The following is a 19452-nucleotide window of genomic DNA, read 5'->3' on the forward strand; positions in this document are numbered from 1 at the left end:
TTACTCCTGCTGTTACAATCTCGAGGCTTCACGCTGATGTTCAGGAAATCAACAGCTCCATCATTTCTCTCACCAATTACTTGGTGAAAATCGAATGAACGTTGCTTGGCTTAGATTGCTATAACCTTGCCCGACCTGACCCTAAGGAACCAGCCGCTCAACCCTCCACCACTCAGCAAAGAAAACGCCCTCGCACATAACTTCTATTATTAGCTCATGTTTTTCTTTGCTTGTGTTTGATGTTAGCTCTGTTATACCTATCTACTTATGTATGACTTCCTTGTCAATGAAAGTACTCTCTTTCTCATATGATATCTATTGCTATTTGCACTGTCTTTTTGCTGATAACAAAAAGGGGGAGAGAGCCTAGATGTGAAAGATGGCGAAATACTAAATCGCATCGAAACAGGGGGGGCAACATCAAAACAAGATAAATAAAGGAACTGCGTAGATAGACTCTAATCTCTTGCAATCTATTTCTAATGATATTCACTCACTTCAATCTAGAAGATCTGCTTCTTAAACTGGTATATTATTAAAAGGTCGTCTAGATTTCGTCTCTAATATTTCTTGCAAACACTTTTTAAGAGACATTCTGCAAAGTATATTCTCTATGAAAAATCTTCACTCTGTAGATTTTCATTAACAACACGTTCAATTCAATATATTTGTTTCACATCTTTAGGATGGTTTTGTTATCATCAAAAAGGGGGAGATTGTTGGAGAAACTTCTTCAAATGAATTTTGATGATACCCAAACTATCTTTAATATAATATCTACATTGTCTAAGTGTAGATATATTCAAAGGACTGAGTGATACTCATAATGATATTCATTGAAGAAAGGATCACAAGACTGTCCTTGAATGATCAATTAAACAACACCATCGATCTCAAAGATCAGCCAAATGACGATGTCGTGCTCAAGCTGAAGAGATCTAGTAAATGGTATTGTTTAGGTAACGGTTCATTTAATATGACCGTTATGTCACTATTATAGCCGTTGGGACTAGATAGGCACAACAAAAGACCTGGCAAAAAGGAGATCAGTCAGTCTAATAGGTAGTCAGAATCGCATCTACAGCATAATCGTAGAAGCTATTTCAGGAAGGTCTGCAGAAGTTCAGGAATAGGCTATATAGGCAGTCAGTTCCAAGGACAGCAGCTCCAATGACTCTAACGGCTATTTTATCTCTCCAGGACATCAGCAACGACTAGTTTGAAGATGCCTATAAAAGAGAAGGTCCTTGAAGCCAACAAGTTAGAGAAAGAGAAAAGTGTGCTTACAATATTTTCGAAATATCTTACTTGCTATGTACTGAGGTAAAAGCTCCTACTTATCGATAGCACTTGCTAGATTGTAATTGTGTTAAAATTTCAAGTGTACCAAGTGATAGCAGCATCCACCTCCTGGTAGTGTGATCTACAAACTGATAGGAGTGGTGATTGTTGAGTGTAACTTGATCAGTAAATTACTAGTGCAATCCAGCACGACTTGTGGCTGTTAGTGGTGAGAGTGGACTTAGGCTTGGAATCAAAGCCGAACCACTATATATCCTTGTGTGCAGCTGCTTATTCTTCTGTTTATCATTTCTAGCATACAAGTGATACATTGCCTCTCATACAGCTGGTGTATTGTGATATCTCTTTGTTACACACTGCTCTCCGCGAAAGTTGTAAAATCTTCCAAAGCAACCTATTCACCCCCCTTTAGGTTGCATAGTTAGTCCCAACAGCTTCAATTATCGATGAGGTCTATTGATAGTAGGCTTATTGATGAGAGTTTCGTCGAGCTTAAATGAGTGCTAACCTTCTCGGTTGATTCAGTTGGTCTTGAATATGGACCGCACCATACGAAGACTTGAAGGGAGATGTCGTGGCGCAAGTGAAGAAGGTGGCAGAGTTTATGGGGCTTCCATCTTTTAATTGGGGAAGAGAAGCAAGGTGTGATTCAAGAAATAGCTGAAACATGTAGCATGAGGAAGTTGAAGGATCTGGAGGTGAACAAATTTGGCAAATTCATGCCCAACTTTGAGAACATAAGCTACTTTGAGAAAGGAGAGGTGGGTGACTGGGTTAACAATCTCAGTCCTCCCATGGTAGCATGTCTACATAGCATCATGGAAGAGAAGATGAGTATGTTTGGCTTAAAGTTCAAAACATGCTACTCCTCCTTCCCATATTAATTGTCTAGTTAGTTTTTGGTACTAAAAAAAATTATAGTACGTTTCTTATGATTTGAACTCGATCTTTCTTTGTCTTGGATCTCCTCACAAATACTATACTGTGTGGAAAAGATTCAATGAGCAATTGCGCTGAGATACCTCGATTTTTCTGTTGCTGAAAGAGTAAACAAGTATCAAAATGAGATGAGGACTAGATATAAGGAAAGCATCCTGTGTCTTTCTCTCTTGCACTAAACCCTAAAAGATCAGTTTACTCCAACATCTACGTTACAAGGGATGAGTTACTCTGGTGCGTGATAACCTAGAAACTCCAGAATTGGGAGATTTGTGACCTGAAAGCACCCGAAAAATAGAAATAATAATTGTGATCCAACTTATCTGTCCCATTGACCAAAAAAAACAACTTATCTGTCCCCTATTTGAAACTTTTCCCTCAGACATTACATGCATTTATCTAGAACATGGATAACCAAAAAAAAAAAATCTGAAAGGTTTATTGGTTAAGGTTAATACCACGAAAAATCCCAAACTGGTACACTTATGACAAATTTACCCCAAACTATTTTTTTGACTACCAAAAACCCCAAACTGGTACACCTGTGGTAATTTTACCCCAAACTAATTTTTTGACTACCAAAAACCCCAAACTAGTACATTTGTGGGGAATTTACCCCCTGTTAAATTGGATTAATACAATGAACAATCACAAACCGGTACACCTATGACAAACGGAGGGTAAAACCCCAAGCTTGTACACCCGTTAACTATCACATGTCATCCAACTCAAAAATTTAATGGTAAAATTTAACGAAAACTAATAATGGGTAAAATTATCACAGGTATATCAGTTTGGAGTTTTTGGTGGTCAAAAAATTAGTTTAGGGTAAATTTATCATAGGTATACCAGTTTAGGATATTTCATGGTATTAACCCTATTGGTTATGATGGTAGCCTATATCCAATAGTGTAAACCACTACATATTTACATTTGATATACGCATTCGATAACACAATCTCTTTTCCCGTTCATTCAATGGCACATGTAAAACAATATGAATATCATCCATATAGATATCAAACATTTTCACTATTGCTTTAACAAAAAGATCCAACAAACAATAACAAGCACCGGCAGTGACAAAACCAATCAAGCCTACTCCAATTTACCGGAAACTTTATATGGCAAACCCTGTCCTGTGTCCACAACCCTTGAGCTACAGAGTTCTAGATATTAAAGTTGCATTTGGCCGTTCAAATTTGGATTGGGATATGATCGGATGAGGTGGGTTAATAAATCCTCCAAATATCCTTTGAATCGTAGAAAATCCCATCACATGTCTGGTGTAATTCAAGATAGAATTTAAAATCTTTGAAAGTCTCACTTGTCTATAGCAATCTAACGCAATATCCAGATCTCACCGCTGAGATCTCCCTCACTAGCATCTCGAACCCGCTCTTTTCAACTCCCTCCCGTTCGTCTCCTTCATCGCCAGTTACACCAGATCCATTGCCATCTCCACCTCTAGACTATAGTCCCCGCCTAGCTTCACCGTATCAAAAGCGATTCAAACACCGGCAAAGATGACCCTCTGGTCGCTGAGCGACCAGGGGATAGCGACCACGAGGATCTGACAGAGAAGGCAACAATGGCTAATATAAGGGTGGCAATAAGGTGGTGGATGCCACACGTGAAGCTCAGGTGCCACTTGATGTCAAAGCCAACGATCTAGGGTAACGATGGGCAAAGAAGAGGTGGACGAAGATCCATTAGTGGACGGCACTAGGGTAGTGAGTAATGAGGGCGGACACGCCTCTGTTGTGGATGACGATCTGGAAGGATATACACTACAAAAAAACAAGGATTTAGCCACGGAAAATTAGCGACGAAAAATTTTTCGTCGCTAATTTCCGACGGAATTTGCGACGAAAAATAAACTGTGGTGTGTGCCACTAGAAAATGTGATGGCTCTAGGAAGGCCACTAGAAAATGTGATGGCTCTTCCAACTGTGGTGTGTGCATCATTATTTCGTCCTTGACTAGAAATGGCTAGGAGAGGAAAGCTGTCAGTTTTTTATGCTGCTTTTTGAACCGACTATTTAAGAGATCAACGTGTTGAGATCTTACTCTTGGTTGCTCATGCTTGTAACATCTTAGTTTCGCAAGTAAATATCCATTTTACAGCTTAAATAACATCTTGTTTGTTTCCAGCAAGGAGGTTACATAGTCTGTTTAATGGTTTTTAGTAATATCTAAGCAGTTTGATCTCCATTTTCTTATTCGTGCACGCAGAAATCTTGGAAATGTATTCTTCATTTACGATATTAACTTGTGCAAACTTCTGCAGAGATGAATTGGGTCGTTTTGTTGCTGACAAACGATGCCTAACGTGTCTTAAAATGGAAGGTTGCTCTAACCTTGGGGGTTTGGTTCTCAGCTCATCGAGTCTTTCTACACTCTGGCTTTCTGATCTAAACTCCCTCTCAAGGATGGTGATTGCATCCCTTTGCTTTTTTATGTACTAGGATCTCTCCTCTGTATCTTGCATGTTTATTCCTGTCTTTGATAGTTGTAACAAATGATGCTGACTCATTTTCACATCCCTACAGGTATTTAACTGCCCCAACTTAAGAGAAATCTCCTTGGAATTCTCTCGCAATGGAAATGATTGTACAGATTTGATTGCCACAGTTCATGGTCTGGGAAGGAGTTGTCCAATTTTACAAATAATTCACATTGCATCGGTTCGGCTTTCTCATGCGGTTGTACTAGCTCTTACAGCTTCAAATTTAAGGTGTGTTCTGTAACTTGGTCATGCATGTTGCATATGATAACAGCTTCAAACAAGCATTTATTTCCTTTAAGCTCTAGAGCTTTGTAAGTCCTTGTTCCACACATTTTGCTGTCTAGTGATCATATAGATCCTAAGTTCACTTCCTAGATACTAAAGACCGAAATTTTCCATGAGAGCATTGAAGCATCATTAATTAGATACAGCTTTGATGACCACTGCTAAATTTTTTCATTGTACAGGGGTTTGCGGATGCTATCACTGGTGCTTGGATCAGAAATCACTGATGCATCTGTTGCTGCTATAGCTTCAAGCTTTTCGAATTTAGAATTGCTTGATCTCAGTGGGTATGTTCTGCTGTGAGGTCCTATGTTGTTTGATTTATGAGATATCACAGTGGTATAGAAAATTGAGCTTCATCATGTCAATTCATGGTTTTTTTTTCTTTTGCAAAAGTTCCCGTACATGATATAAGCACATTTGGTTTCAAATAGTGTGACAAATAAGGCGCATTGGTAATGACCATAGAAGCTTAGAGCATGAAGGAATATAATTTAATCATCAGCCCCAACAATTGCACTTCTTTTTTAACCATGAATTTGTTGTTACGTGCAGGTCAAGCATTAGTGACAGTGGCATCAGGATGATATGCAATGTGTTTCCTGAAACATTATCAAGACTCCTACTTGCCCTTTGTCCTAACATCTCTTCAAGCAACTTCCTGGACTACTCTGTAAATAAATGGCATTTCCTTTCAGTTAGCACTATAGGTTCATTGTTTGTCATGCTGAACGTGAATCTATTCAAATCATTTCTTGCATTTTATTTTGGTTCACTAACAGTTTATATATCTCAGGTGGAATTCAGTTTGCCACAGCTCAGCTGCCTCTTCTTGAACTCGTGGACTGTGGTATGACTGTATGTGATAGTAACGACGAAAGCCTCATCTCTGATGAAACCATCAAACATGGGATGGAGAAAGGGCCCAACAGCAATCTTCACCTCATACACCAGAAGCTTATTATAAAGCACAGCAAATTAAAAAAACTCAGCTTGTGGGGTTGTAGTGGCTTAGATGTGAGACTCCGAGATCCTATAATTTGTATATTGCATTCTATTACCATGGGTTCCTTGTGGTTCTTATTTTGTTGATTGAAATGCAGGCCCTGTATTTGAACTGCCCAGAGTTGAATGACTTGAATCTCAATGCCTGTAAAAATTTGCTCCCTGGTACGTTTTAAAAAATGTATTGGTCTTGATTGAGTGCTTACTTTAATTAATGGGATATTGATGCATCTCACATGCTTTCCTAATTTGCATCCTAATCTAACTTTAATTTTCTTTGCATTCTCAGATCGATTGCTAATTTAGTGCCCCAGTTTAGAGAATGTATATGCGTCAGGTTGTCAAGAATTGTTAATAGAGGTTACTCAAAATCAGGTACGATTTGAATTTAATCAGAATATAGCATTAACATCAATTTGTGCTGCTTGTCAATATGCTTCTATAACCTATATGAGCTTGTTGATTACATCATCAAGCACTTTAAAACTTGAATTTGCGGAACAAACCTACCTCATAGACAATGTAACCTTGCTGGAAACTTGATGTGATATTCTACTGACGTGAAAGTCTATATGTCGCACTTTCTTGTTGAGACCCTTGTCTTGAGAATCCTATATGTGAGAAGTTATACCTTGCTCTATCCCCCACTTTTCTTTGTCCTTCTTACAGTAACTTAAGATTTATTTATATATTAAATAAATTTTTTGATCTCAAAGATTCAATGGTTTGAGGAAAGCATTAACATTTGTATTGCATCTACTTGTAGGTCAACAATGATTCTTTTCCCGTGGAAAACCATTTGCCCTTTAAATGTCTGGCTGATGGTTCCAAGAGAGTTCAGGTTCCCCATTTTCTGTGCCAACAGGTGAAGTTCCTCACCTACATATCTTCTAGTGGTTGTAACCTAAATGTCAATGCCGTTTCTTGAAACATTGTATTTGCATTCTGTTACTGGTGATGAAATAGAATAGGGAATCATATCATAACATTGCCTCACATGTTAACCATCTTTACTCTTCTCTTTTTTCCAAGCAGCAATTTGATGTTGATAAGAAGCAGAGAAGGAGGCGGCCGTGTAATGTGCTTGCAGAATGATTATCATGTGGATAGTTTTGACAATTGACATGGTGATAGCTTCACTTGTTTGATGTCATATTACTACTGAGGCAAGGCCCTCTAGACTGACTTCTTGCGGGTTCCTGACATTATTGCCGGTTGCTGATGCCTTGTAGAATTCTTTAAGGCAATGTGTGGACCCCTGGTCACTATACTAGAAAACACTTTGGAGCTTAGCTTCAGCAGCATAACTTCACCATTCTAAAATAAAGTTATCAACCTATGTAATTTTTGTGCAAATTGTCTTCGTATCAAGAGTTTCATGGAAAGATTGTAATTTACTGAGAATTTATATTAGAGCATGAACTGTTGCTGCTAATATTCATGTACTTGATATCAGAGGTTAGAAGGAACTCTGCAAGGCTGAGTTTGTGGTAGATATACCAGGTTTCAGCCATGGATTAGATACAGTTTGCACTGTGCCAGTTGTGATTACGACGCACGTGGTTATCTTGACTAGTAGGAGGCCAACCTGTAATAAACTTTCGCCGCACATTCGCAACTATTTTTATAGTTCGTTGCTAAATTAGTGACGAATTCAAATTCATTGCTAATTCCGTCGCAAATTAGCGACGAATTTGAATTAGTCACTAATTAGTGACGAAATCAGCGACGAACTATAAAAATAGTTGCGAATGTGTGGCGAAAGTTTATTTTTATCGCTAAATTCGTTGCAAATTAGCGATGAACTATAAAATTCGCGGCATGTTCCCGACTATTTTATTTTCATCGCTAATTTCGTCGCTAATTAGCGACGGATTCAAATTGGTCACTAATTTGCAACGAATTAATAAAAATTTGTCGCTAAATTCATTCCAGAACAATGTTCGTGGCAAAAGTAAAATTTTTTCGTGGCAAATTAGCGACGAATTTTGCCACGAATAAGTTCGTCGCAAATTACTGACCGAAAAAAAAATTTCGTGGCAAATTAGTGACGAATTTTACTACAAAAAAGAATTTTGCCACAAAAAATTAACGACGAAAAAAAATTGATTGCTAATTCCATCGCAAATTAAGGACGAATTTGAATCCATCGCTAATTAGCGACGAACAATAAAAATAGTTACGAATGTGTGGCGAAAGTTTATTTTCGTTGCTAAATTCGTCGCAAATTAGCGACGGAATTAGCGATGAACTATAAAATTCGCGGCACGTTCCCGACTATTTTATTTTCGTCACTAATTAGCGACTGATTCAAATTCGTCGCTAATTCCAGAGGCGTTTTATGTTCAGTCATAGAATGATTTATATGGGAAAGCTAAATATTTTAGGCTATGTGGGCAATTTTATAATTTATGCCATGTAGGGTTTCACTATATATATTTAGGGCGAAACGGGTCTAGAGGCAGAAGGTGAGAAAGAGTGGCTGTACACTTTTGTACGTGTAGGTAGGCGGAACATCTCCCTTGCTGAATCACGTAAATTCTTGTGTTGTGCGAATTTCCATTACTTTTTTGCATCGTTGATAGGATCGAATTTAGATATTCGACAACTAAGTCACTGAATTGCATTACCGTAGTTTTAACTAAGAATCAACAAACAAGTGGAAGTTCAATTTAATGAGCACAAACTCCAGCATTCTCCTAACCTCCAACAGGAAATCAAATGAACCTTAAAGCTTGAGCAAATGTGTCCATCATACAGGTCTAGAATCTGTTCAAGCGCTCCCTAAAGAACAGGCAACAGTGGAGTTTTCCCGTCTATCTTACTGATTTGCTAACTAAGGCAAACAATCGGAGAATATAGGAGTGAAAATATCATTTCGACACCTTGTGGCTATTACTCGATGGGCCCCCAAATATGAGTAGCTCACTCAGCTCTAACGTATGGGTATGGCTGCTTTTGATATGGACCCACCCGTGGAACGTGCCAGCGTTTTATGCATGTCTAAGATTTGCTTGGGGTCTGCGACAAGGCAATCAATGCACCAACTGTGTAGTCCTGTTACAAAGTAATGAAAGTTTAATGCCGACTAGCTGTCCAATTGTCCTGGCCAAGCCACTGGTTAGCTTTCTGACATATGATGTATAAAATGCGGACCCGGAGAAGTTCCAACGACATCCAGATGCACAAAAAATTCATCTGAGTTGTCGCAATCAAGGACAATACCCTTTCCAATCGACAGTGGTACGTTTGTGATTTGATTTTGTGGCCTAAAATCTCCTTTGCAAAGAGCAAGGAAAAAAGAGAATCGAAGAAAAAAATATCATAGCTGTCAAAGATATAAAATTTCAAGCAAGATGCAGATTTATCAGTTGAGTTGATGCTAAAATCACTCATTCGCCAAAGATTGTATTAAATAATTTTCCAAGGGTCAATATCAAAGAAAAATCTGTGTCTACCGATCACGAGAATAATGGCAGCTCCATAAAAGCTGAAGTGATAGTCCTCAAAACACAACTGAAACATGCAAAACAAGATGCGACAAAGCTCAACAAAGAAAATTCTCGATTGAAGATAAGGTTTTGTCGTGGGTGTTTATTGTTAGTGTGATTTTAGCTCACATTTGTGGAAAGCTGAAGGGGAAAGATGTGCTGAGTTTTCCATAGACTGTGTTGGTCGAAATTGCTTGTGTAAAGGCATGTATGAGTTGTAATACATGTTTTGTGCCCGTTTTGTAATCGTGGACATGCTTGGCAGAAATGAAATTCCATGAGAACAATGCAATGATCGGATTTTGCACGAATTATTTCCATGCAGACATTTTTACATTTGCAATGGTCAACTTTTGCACATATCACTTCCTTGCATACTTTTTTCTTCATAGGAGATTTGCTTGCCTATGGACTTCTATTTTTGTGCCCATAGTCTCAGAAGCAAATCGATTATTTACTTAGCATGTTACTGATAAATAGTCGTTGCTACTTGTCAAACGACACAAATGTCAATAGTCTATGGATATAGTGGTTTTTATAAGTTACAAACAACCATCAAATGGCAACATTAGTAGAGTATTGTGCAACTAGTAATCTATTAGCAGAAATACATGCCCACTTGTAAAAAAGAATAATTATCGTAATCTACAAGGGTATTTCAACTTGGTAAATGAACTAATTCCTTAGTATGTTATAGATACACGTTACTCATCAAATCTTGAAACAATGATAATAATCTACTAGGAATTTACCGTGTGAAAATAATTATTTAGATCGTTATTTATAACCGTTAACCAGTATTATCAGTAAAGTAGGTAAGCAATTCGTGATCTTGAAGCCAAAAAAAAGTCTACTAGGAAAATTTAAAAACAATTGGTAATCTAATAATGGATTTAAGTTAAAATTATTATTTCTTTGTTATCTTACAAACAATTGACTGGACCAATAAGTTATCAATAATTTTTTACCTTAAACAATATTTCAAATTCACTATCGGTTATTGAAATTTACCATGCGCCGAACAAATCTGTTCTGTGGCGCACACAATGTTAGAAATGTCCATTACAATGTTAATCATGAGTTTGGTGCCCTCTTTGACGTCACCTAAGCCGACACAAGTGTTTTAACTCGTATCGTGCAATAAATGAGCCGGGATTTACTAGGGGCCTGTGGTCATTCTTCGCCTATATAAAGCAGTGACGAAGAATAGTGCTTCACATTCATCGGCTTGTTTCGATTCTTACTCAAACATCAATGGCATGCCAGCAACTTTCTTCACATTCCGCCATAGTAGGTAGTGAAGAACATGACCAGGAGGCCATTGACGAACTAATTGCTTCACTTCCCCAAACGAAAGGCGTGGTTGGTCCTTTCCTGTCCCTCTACCAAAACTTTTGGTGCCCGACCTCCAGGATTGCCAACGTGATCGCGTTCCAGCGGCACTTCCAAGCCAAACACAAGGACATTGTCCTGGCCTCTCAGCCCAAAGCAGGGACCACCTGGCTAAAGGCCCTGGTGTTCTCTGTTGTTAACCGCTCCCGCTTTGACATCTCCAACACACCCTTGCTCACTTTGAACCCCCATGAACTCGTCCCTCACGTTGAGTCCCAGCAGTACAGAAACAACCCAAGGCCTGACCTTGATAGCTTGGCAGAGCCGAGGCTCTTTGCGACGCACATCCCTTACCCATCCTTGCCGGAGTGCATCAAGCGGTCGGACTGCCGGATTATTTACATCTGTCGGAACCCATTGGACACCATGGTTTCATCTTGGCATTTCTTCCTTGCGATAGCGCGATTGGAGGGCCAACCGGAGTGGTCCTTGGAAGAGCATTTCGAGACCTATTGCCAAGGGAAAATATGGTACGGACCCTTTTGGGAACAAATCATGGGCTATTGGAAGGAGAGCTTGGAGAGGCCACACAAGGTATTGTTCCTCAAGTATGAGGACTTGAAGGAAGATATTGTAGGGCAGCTGAAAAAGGTGGCTGAGTTTGTGGGGCTTCCCTTCACTGAGGAGGAAGAGGAGGGAGGTGTGATTGAAGAGATAACCAAAATGTGCAGCTTCAAGACCCTCAAGGACCTAGAGGCCAACCAATCCAACAAAGTACTGGTTATAAATACAAAGGTTGAGAAGAGAAGCTTTTTTAGGAAAGGCGAGGTAGGTGATTGGGTTAACCATCTCACTCCTTCCATGGTGGATCGCCTCAATAGCATCATGCTAGAGAAGATGAGCCCCTTTGGGTTCGAGTTCAAAACATGTTGAGTGTTAATTACTTTCCTTTCCGTATGTGTGTCATTAGAAATAAACGAAATTAATAATGGATGGATCTTCAATCCTCCTGATTGGTGTAGTATAGAGAACTGCTGAGAAGAGAAGTTTATTAAGAAAGGCGAGGTCCATGATTGGGTTAACCATCTTACTCCTTCTATAGTGGATCACCTCAATAGCATCATGCAAGAGAAGATGAGCCCTTTTGGGTTGGAGTTCAACACATGTTGAACATGTTGGTTGCTTTCAGCCCCTTCTTTCTCTATGGATAAGTAGAAATAATTGAAAGCTAAATCGAATGGTTTTCGCAATCAGCTTCTCATGTCGGGCTTCTCTTCATTATTTGGTTAATATAGAGAAAGAAAAAGAATCATTCCCAGTTGATCTAAAGAAACCCCGACTTTCTATGGGCTAAAGATCAGACAAGAATCGGATGCTGATCAAATGCATTCTTTTGTTCAATTAAAACTTTCCTGATCTGCAATCTTAATATTGAAACTACTATCTCTACGTCTCGTGTCCCAAAATTACAATATCGACCAACGGAAAACTGCGAATATTTGACAAACAAGAATCCCATTTTATGAGCAAGGACGGTTCTACTGATCCATTTAAAAATATTAGGATTTTTTTTTTCGTGCTGGTAAATATTTGAAAATGTTCATAAGTGTGAAAAAACTGTTGGTAATACCGATCACCTAATTTCTTTTGTAATTTCTTGATAACTTTCTGACATTTTTATTAAATTGCTAACTTTTTTGGATAATTTACAAGCTTTTCATCTCTTACCAATTTTTATTTGTTTTTCTTATCTACTCCTTATATTTATCAACTCTTATATTATTTTACTCATCTTTGTATATGTGACATACTAATCATTGAGTTATTTACCACCGCTCATTTGATTTTTTTCTAGATTCATCAACTATTTTTTTGTCATTTATCAACTTCCTAATTTACCAACTCTTATACGAATTTATCAATCTTTATTTGTGTGACTTACTAGCATTTCTCTTATTAGACTACCAACAAACTTCGTTTTACTAGCTTTCATTTGAGTTGCTCACAATTGTGTAATTATCAACTTTCTTATTGAATTACCAGCTTCTATTTTTTTCCTACCAACATGTTAAACAAACAACTCTTTTAAGAAATATCAACCTTAGAGTGGTAACCAATTTTCCTCTAATCAAATTATAAACTCGTTTTGGGCTAACAACTCTTATTTGAGTTAGTTATCAACATTTATTTATTTTTAATTACCCGCTACTCTTATTTCTAAAAGAACATATCTTATCTTTTAATATGGTAGTCCAGTAAAAGCCGACTATCTAGGTATAATAGCAACGGGGTGACGTGGACTTAATTGCAACAAGACCACGTTGTTTTTGCTTAGATAAACAGTGTTGTCTCTTGGCTTTGCATAATAGCCTGAAATTAGTTCCAAAATCTCCAAATCAATCCTTCGTGCTTGAACCCTAATTCCCCAAAGAAACCCCAATCCTTGTCTTGGCGACATCTAAATCCATGAAGAGATCGACAAATTCTTCGCAATAAATGACGGCCGTCCCTCAATCAACAATGATACATCTGTATTTTACTACTGTGGCATGAAATCTCCTCTAAAAACAGCAAGTACGCAGGAGAATCGGGAAAGAAAATATGACAGCTGTCGAAGAAATAAATGTGGCGCAAGTTGCTTGTTTAATAGTTGGGTTGACGTGGAAATCAATCAATCGCCATAGAGTATGTTACAAAGGGTTTCGAAGGAGCAACGACAAAGAAGAAACTGTGTCCACCCATCACGAGGATAATGGTAGTTCCATGGAAATTAAAGTGGGAGCTCTCACGGCACAACTAAGGGTGCTGTTTCGTCGCAAAAATTTTCTTTACGATGAAATATAATTCATCGAAAGTCGTTCTTCGGCTTTTAATGAGAGGAGGCTGAATTCTAGATCTAATTCCGGACAGGAGCAATCTAGGCGTAAATAAGGAACTTGATTTTCACAGAAGATTTAGACAAATCCATCCAATTGCTGGTGGCGTCCAAACTTTACAAAGATCTGAGCAACTACAGCTAAAGAAATTGAAAGTGCGAAACTGATGAATAAAGACTATAACTATGAAAGCTGAAAGTGCGAAACTGGGAAGTAAAGATAAAAGACAACATTTGTTTTGTTCATGTGTGCCGGGGGATCCTCTGTTGATAATTGGATGCTATTTATAGTGCAGACCTGGTAACCGTTCTTGGTGTTTTATCTAGTCTCTACCGTTGATTTCATCTTTACATGAACTTATTCATCAACTGTTATCGATCTTATTTTCTGTATGAAATGATAATTGCTTTTGAGCCCATTTAGTCTCTGAAAACGACAACCGTCATCGAGCCCATTGGTTCTCTAAGGCAACAACCGTCATCGAACTTTTCTCCGCTTAACACTTGTCATGAGATGATAACCATCATCGAACCTCTCTTCCGCTTGACATCTATCTCTTAGGATGATAACCGTCATCAAGCTTTTCCTTCGCTTGACACCTATCTTTCGGGATGACAACTGTCATCGAACCTTTCCTCCGTTTGACATCTGTCTTTCGGGATGATAACCATCATCGAACCTTTCCTCTGTTTGACACCTGTCTCTCGGGATGATAATCGTCATCGAACCTTTCCTCCATTTGACACCTGTCTTTCGGGATGATAACCGTCATCGAACCTTTTCTCCGTTTGACACATGTCTTTCGGGATGATAACCGTGATCGAGTCTTTCCTCCGCTTAACACCTGTCCATTGGAAATGAGGACCTTCGTCGAGGCTTTCTGACTTAACATCCATCACCCTTTTCATCGATTTAATCGATGAGAAGCACTTTTAGCACTTGGACATCTGTCTTTTCTGGAGCAAAGGCTCTCATCGAATCTTTTATAGCTTTTCTCCGTCTGGCACTTATTTAACAGAGATAAGGACCTTCATCGAGCTTTTCTGACTTAACATCCATCACCATTTTCATCGATTTCATCGATGAGAAGCACTTTTAGCACTTGGACATCTGTCTTTTCTGGAGCAAAGGCTTCCATCGAATCTTTTATAGCTCTTCTCCGTCTTCTCCTTTGTTGATATCTTTGACGAAAATACCTTCAGTATTTTTCATCCCCCTCTATCTGAATTTCAAATTTCCCGCTTATGACTGTCCGTACCTACCAGCTGCCATTTTAGTATGGGTGATGTCATCTCTTGTCCTTTTATACATATATCCTCACGATGAAATCTCTAATTAATTTCGGGTGTCAACAAGTGCGTTTGACAACTTACCAAATAGTAACTAATTCTGTTCTTTTGTTTCCAGAATCACTTTTAAAATAGAAATCCATTTGTTAAATTTTTTGTGCCCGGGCAGAATTTTGCAAAAAATTGTGTTCAGAATCAGTTTTGGAACAGAATCAAGAAGTAAAAAAAAGTAGCTTATTGATTTTGGAACAATTTTTCCAGAACTGATTCTTCTTGATTTTCTTCTTTTATTTTTATTTGTTGTTGTTCTTCGGCCCCGCCGGCCACAGGCTAGGGCCGGTGAGGGCATCATGACCGGCGAGGGTCCCCCTTGCCGCTTGGGCAACGGCGGCTCGCAACTGCGATGGCGAGGCCAACCTCGCCGTCGCCATCCAAGTCCGTCACCTGGGTGGTGACGGCGAGGCTGGCCTCGCCTTTCCTGGGCGAGGCCTCGCCGTCGCCAACCCTTGCGACGGCGAGGTCGGCCTTGCCAGATCTAGGCGAGGTCGAGCCTCGCCCAGCCAAGGCGAGGCCGGCCTCGTCGTCGCCACTCAGGCGATGGACCTGGGTGGCGACACTGAGGTCGGCCTCGTCGTCGCCTGGGTTGGCGAGGCCGACCTCGCCGTCGCTTGGGTTGGCGACGGCGAGATTGGCCTCGCCAAATCTCGGCGAGGTCGAGCCTCGCCCAGCCAAGGCGAGGCCGACCTTGCCATCACAACCGGCGAGGGCAACGGCAAGGGCCGCGACACCCTCGTCGGCCCTAGCCTGTGGCTGGTCACCGGCGCCAGCAGCCGGCCATGGCCAGTGAAGGGAGGGGAAAAAAAGAAAAAAAAAAAAGGAAAAAAAAAGAAAGATATTAAAAAATTCAAAATATTTTAATAAAAAGAAATTTTGTGTAGTTACTAAACACATTTCTGTTTTTTTCTATTTTAAGAACAAAAATTTTGGGCAGTTACTAAATGTCTTCAAATGCTTAGAAATTTCCGGGCACGGAATCAAAAAGAATTATTTTTGCCCAGAATCTATTTTTCGGCACAGAATGATTGTCATATATAGCCTAAAACATGTGAAACAATATGGCACAAAGTTTAAGATATAAATTCCACAAAGCGTGAACGAACGATTAATCATCACGATACACCAAATCTTGAGTCTTGTTGGACATAAAGAGTGAGGAAAGAAAAAGAAAGTGAAGTTTATCGAGACAATAATATACCTCTTAAAATAGGCCTAGCAAGATTATTTCGACACCTTGCAGCTATTTCTTGATGGGCCCTCAAATATGAGTAGCTCACTTAGCTCCAATGTATGGCTATGGTCGCTTCACGTAAACCAGACAACGAAAGCCACAGCAATTTGATTGGACCCACCGTTGCCGGTAGTCCCGATAGAAGGCAATCAATGTACCGACCAAGTAGTCATGTCACCAATTAATGGACAATTAAATGCCAACCTGCTGTCCCAATCGTCCTGAAAAAATTACATAAATAATCTTTAAATTTTAAATTAATATATAATATAAATTTTAAAATTTTAATTTATTTAATGTGGCCTCTGAACTGAAGCTCAAAATGTAATATGATCCTTGAACTTTCAATTTCTTTAATGTGATACTTAAACTTTTGATACATGTTCAATTTGGTCCCTCAACTATATCAAAATGTTCAATATCATCCTTCCATTTATTCATATAATTGAGGGACTAAGTTGAACATGTACCAAAAGTTAATGGGCCACATTGAACAAATTAAAAGTTCGGGGAACACATTGCACATTGTGTTAAAGTTTAGAAACCACCTTGAAGAAATTAAGAGTTCAGTGACTACATTGCACATCGAGCCAAAGTTTATAGACCATTTGTGTCATTACCCATCATGAAATTCCACGAGCGATCAATTTCTTTTCTTGAGATTGATTAAGGTACAATCCCGAAAGGCCTTTCATTGGGGGATCCATGGTGCTTCGTTACCATGCTAGTTTAATCCTTGCCATACAATTAAGGATCTTTCATTCCTGGAGCGGCTGAAGATTCAAAATGCACAACCCCCTCACATGTTGGCAATGGATTGTTGCCAGCGGCATTGTCAGTTTCCTATTGATCATATTTTTGCCATGGCAATTTCCTCATGTTAACAATAGAGGTCCCACCGTGTATACTAAAAAGATATTTCACCCGAAAAGTAAAAGACAATTCACCAAAAAAATTGATTTTGGTTTTTTTTTTAATGAAAAGGAGTTCCTTGCTGATTTTTGGATGGAAAATCTTCATGGCTTATATCAAAAGAAAAAATTGATTTTGGTTTTTTTTTATGAAAAGGGGTTCTTTGTTGATTTTTGGGTGGAAAATCTGTATGACTTATACCAAAAGAAAGTAAAAGACAAGTTATGAAATTTAAAGAACTATAAAGTTAAAGAAGATAAACGAAGGCTTAAAACTGTAAATAATAGTGTTATGGTATCGATGGTTGATTGATCGCCACTACAAGAGTTCACCGTCGGTATTTATATCCCAGCTAACAACAATTTAAGTTTGGTTGCCCGGCTTTCTAAATAAGATAGGACTGGATAGGATAGGATAAGAAATCCTAAGATTTCTTCATATTCTATCCACTGTTTGGTGGACTACGGATTTAAAGTCGGATAGGATAATTTTTTTTTTTTTTGCTATTCACGGGTTTGGAGGAGTCGGTGAAGGAAAAAAAGCCGAGAAATTTTTTTGGTGAAAGCGCACAAGGTGTGGGGATGAAGATGACGGCAAGTGGAGCATAGGGTTTCTGGAAAAATAAATATTAGAAATCCTATCCAGGTCTATCCCACCCCCCCTCGGATTTTTTTATCCGGGCTATATCCGGTCTATATCCGACCTTATCCTATCCTGGACCACCACCAAATAAAAAATATGATAAAACATATCCTATCATGGCTTTTATCCGGTTAACCAAACGCAGCCTTTACAGATAAATATTTATCACACTAATTACAATTGATGCTACACGTTCCCCGAGTTTTTAGACGTGCTTTTTGTACTCTAGTAATTTTCATCCAAAACAAATTTATAACTTCCAAGATCACCGAGATAACCAACTGTCACGCCGTACAGGAACCACCACTTGATATTGAAGTCGATACATCATTGCTGTCTTTTAACTCAAACACTCGGCAAAAAAACTGAAGTAGTGGACTAGTGATGAGCTTTGTCGACTGGCAACGGTCTTCCTTGATAATCTACTCCATGTTCGTTGTCAATGACTTTACTGCTGATCCGTCGATTCTTCAAGTCAATTGCCTTGATGATTAATTGATTATCCTGACCAAACCTTAGTATAGACAATTGAGTTCACCACTCATCAATAATAAAGGTTGGCAATTTTCTAGTGTAAGCACTTCACAAAGAGAGAAGGTTCCTGGCTACTAATCTATGCCTTCACAAAAACTTTTGGGTACCCAATCATCATCCTTCCAATGGAGGCACTTGAAAGCCAAAGACAAGGACATTCTTCTAGCCTCTCAGCCCAAAGCAGGAACCGCTTGGCTAAAAGCCCGTGTTCTCCACTTCAATATCTCAAACTTGTCCTTGCTCACTTCCAATTCCCACGAACTTGTCTCTTTTTTGGATTTCACCTGGTATGCAAATAAACCGAGAACCAATCTCATGACTTCCCGGAACCAAGGATGTTCTCCTCACCCGTTCCCTACCCATGCTTGCTGAATCCATCAAGCGATCGAATTGCCACTTTCGGACCCCAAAAGGAAAAGAAAAAAAAAAGCAGCAGGAGACATCTCAAATCAAACCCAATCAACTACTCAATCGAAGATGTGGCAATGACTCAACCAGCATGCTAATAAAGCACCCGGAGGTCCCCCAAAGAAACGTGCATTTTCTTAACATGATTAAGGCGCATGCACAAGAAGTCAATAGACATGATTTGCGTGAATGCGGTACAATTGGGACTTTTTATCTCAGCCATTCGATCATAATAATCTCACATGGGGCTCATAATGTCGTTTTTTTCATGTGATTGGGGGTATGCAACAATTATAAAACAGTGAAAAAGGATATGAAAACCATTGAGAGTTTCGCTCCGGAAACACCATGGGAATGGGAGAAGGCGAGCATCAGGGCATTGATGAGCTGATTGCTTCACTTCCCCAAGAGAAAGTTCCAAGCCTTCCTCCTTGTTGCCTTTTCCAAAACTTTTGGTGCCCGATCTTCGTGCTTCCTAATGTGGTCGCGTCCCAGAGGCACTTCAAGGCCAAAGACAAGGACATTGTTGTTGCCTCTGACCCCAAATTGGGGAGCACCTAGTTAATGGCCATAGCATTCTCCATTGTCAATCGCTCCCGCTTCGACGTCTCAAGCATGCCCTCGCTCACTTCAAGCCCCC

At 39.2% G+C, this 19452-nt stretch overlaps 2 protein-coding genes across 3 annotated transcripts; both read left to right on the forward strand.

Moving 5' to 3' along the window:
- The first annotated feature begins 4287 nt into the window (after positions 1-4287).
- Positions 4288-7125, forward strand: LOC130140301 (F-box/LRR-repeat protein 17-like). Of its 2 annotated transcripts, XM_056319345.1 has the most exons (8): positions 4288-4676; positions 4794-4978; positions 5218-5322; positions 5591-5745; positions 5832-6052; positions 6139-6205; positions 6807-6905; positions 7076-7125. In XM_056319345.1, exons 1-7 carry the CDS (start codon positions 4488-4490, stop codon positions 6815-6817), a joined length of 933 nt encoding a protein of 310 aa, XP_056175320.1. In that variant the 5' UTR covers positions 4288-4487; the 3' UTR covers positions 6818-6905; positions 7076-7125. The 2 variants fall into 2 exon arrangements, with proteins under 2 accessions (XP_056175320.1, XP_056175319.1); XM_056319344.1 differs by lacking the exons at positions 6139-6205; positions 7076-7125 and having other exon boundaries at positions 6807-7041.
- A 3603-nt stretch (positions 7126-10728) lies between these two features.
- On the forward strand, positions 10729-12113 carry LOC130140256 (cytosolic sulfotransferase 15-like). Its single transcript, XM_056319228.1, has one exon. It carries the CDS (start codon positions 10786-10788, stop codon positions 11794-11796), a length of 1011 nt encoding a protein of 336 aa, XP_056175203.1. The 5' UTR covers positions 10729-10785; the 3' UTR covers positions 11797-12113.
- Positions 12114-19452: the final 7339 nt, after the last annotated feature.

Source organism: Syzygium oleosum, unplaced genomic scaffold (genome assembly GCF_021117445.2).
Source record: "Syzygium oleosum isolate NSW1041296 unplaced genomic scaffold, Sole_v2.1 Sole_v2.17, whole genome shotgun sequence".
In the NCBI taxonomy this organism is placed as follows: Eukaryota; Viridiplantae; Streptophyta; class Magnoliopsida; order Myrtales; family Myrtaceae; genus Syzygium; species Syzygium oleosum.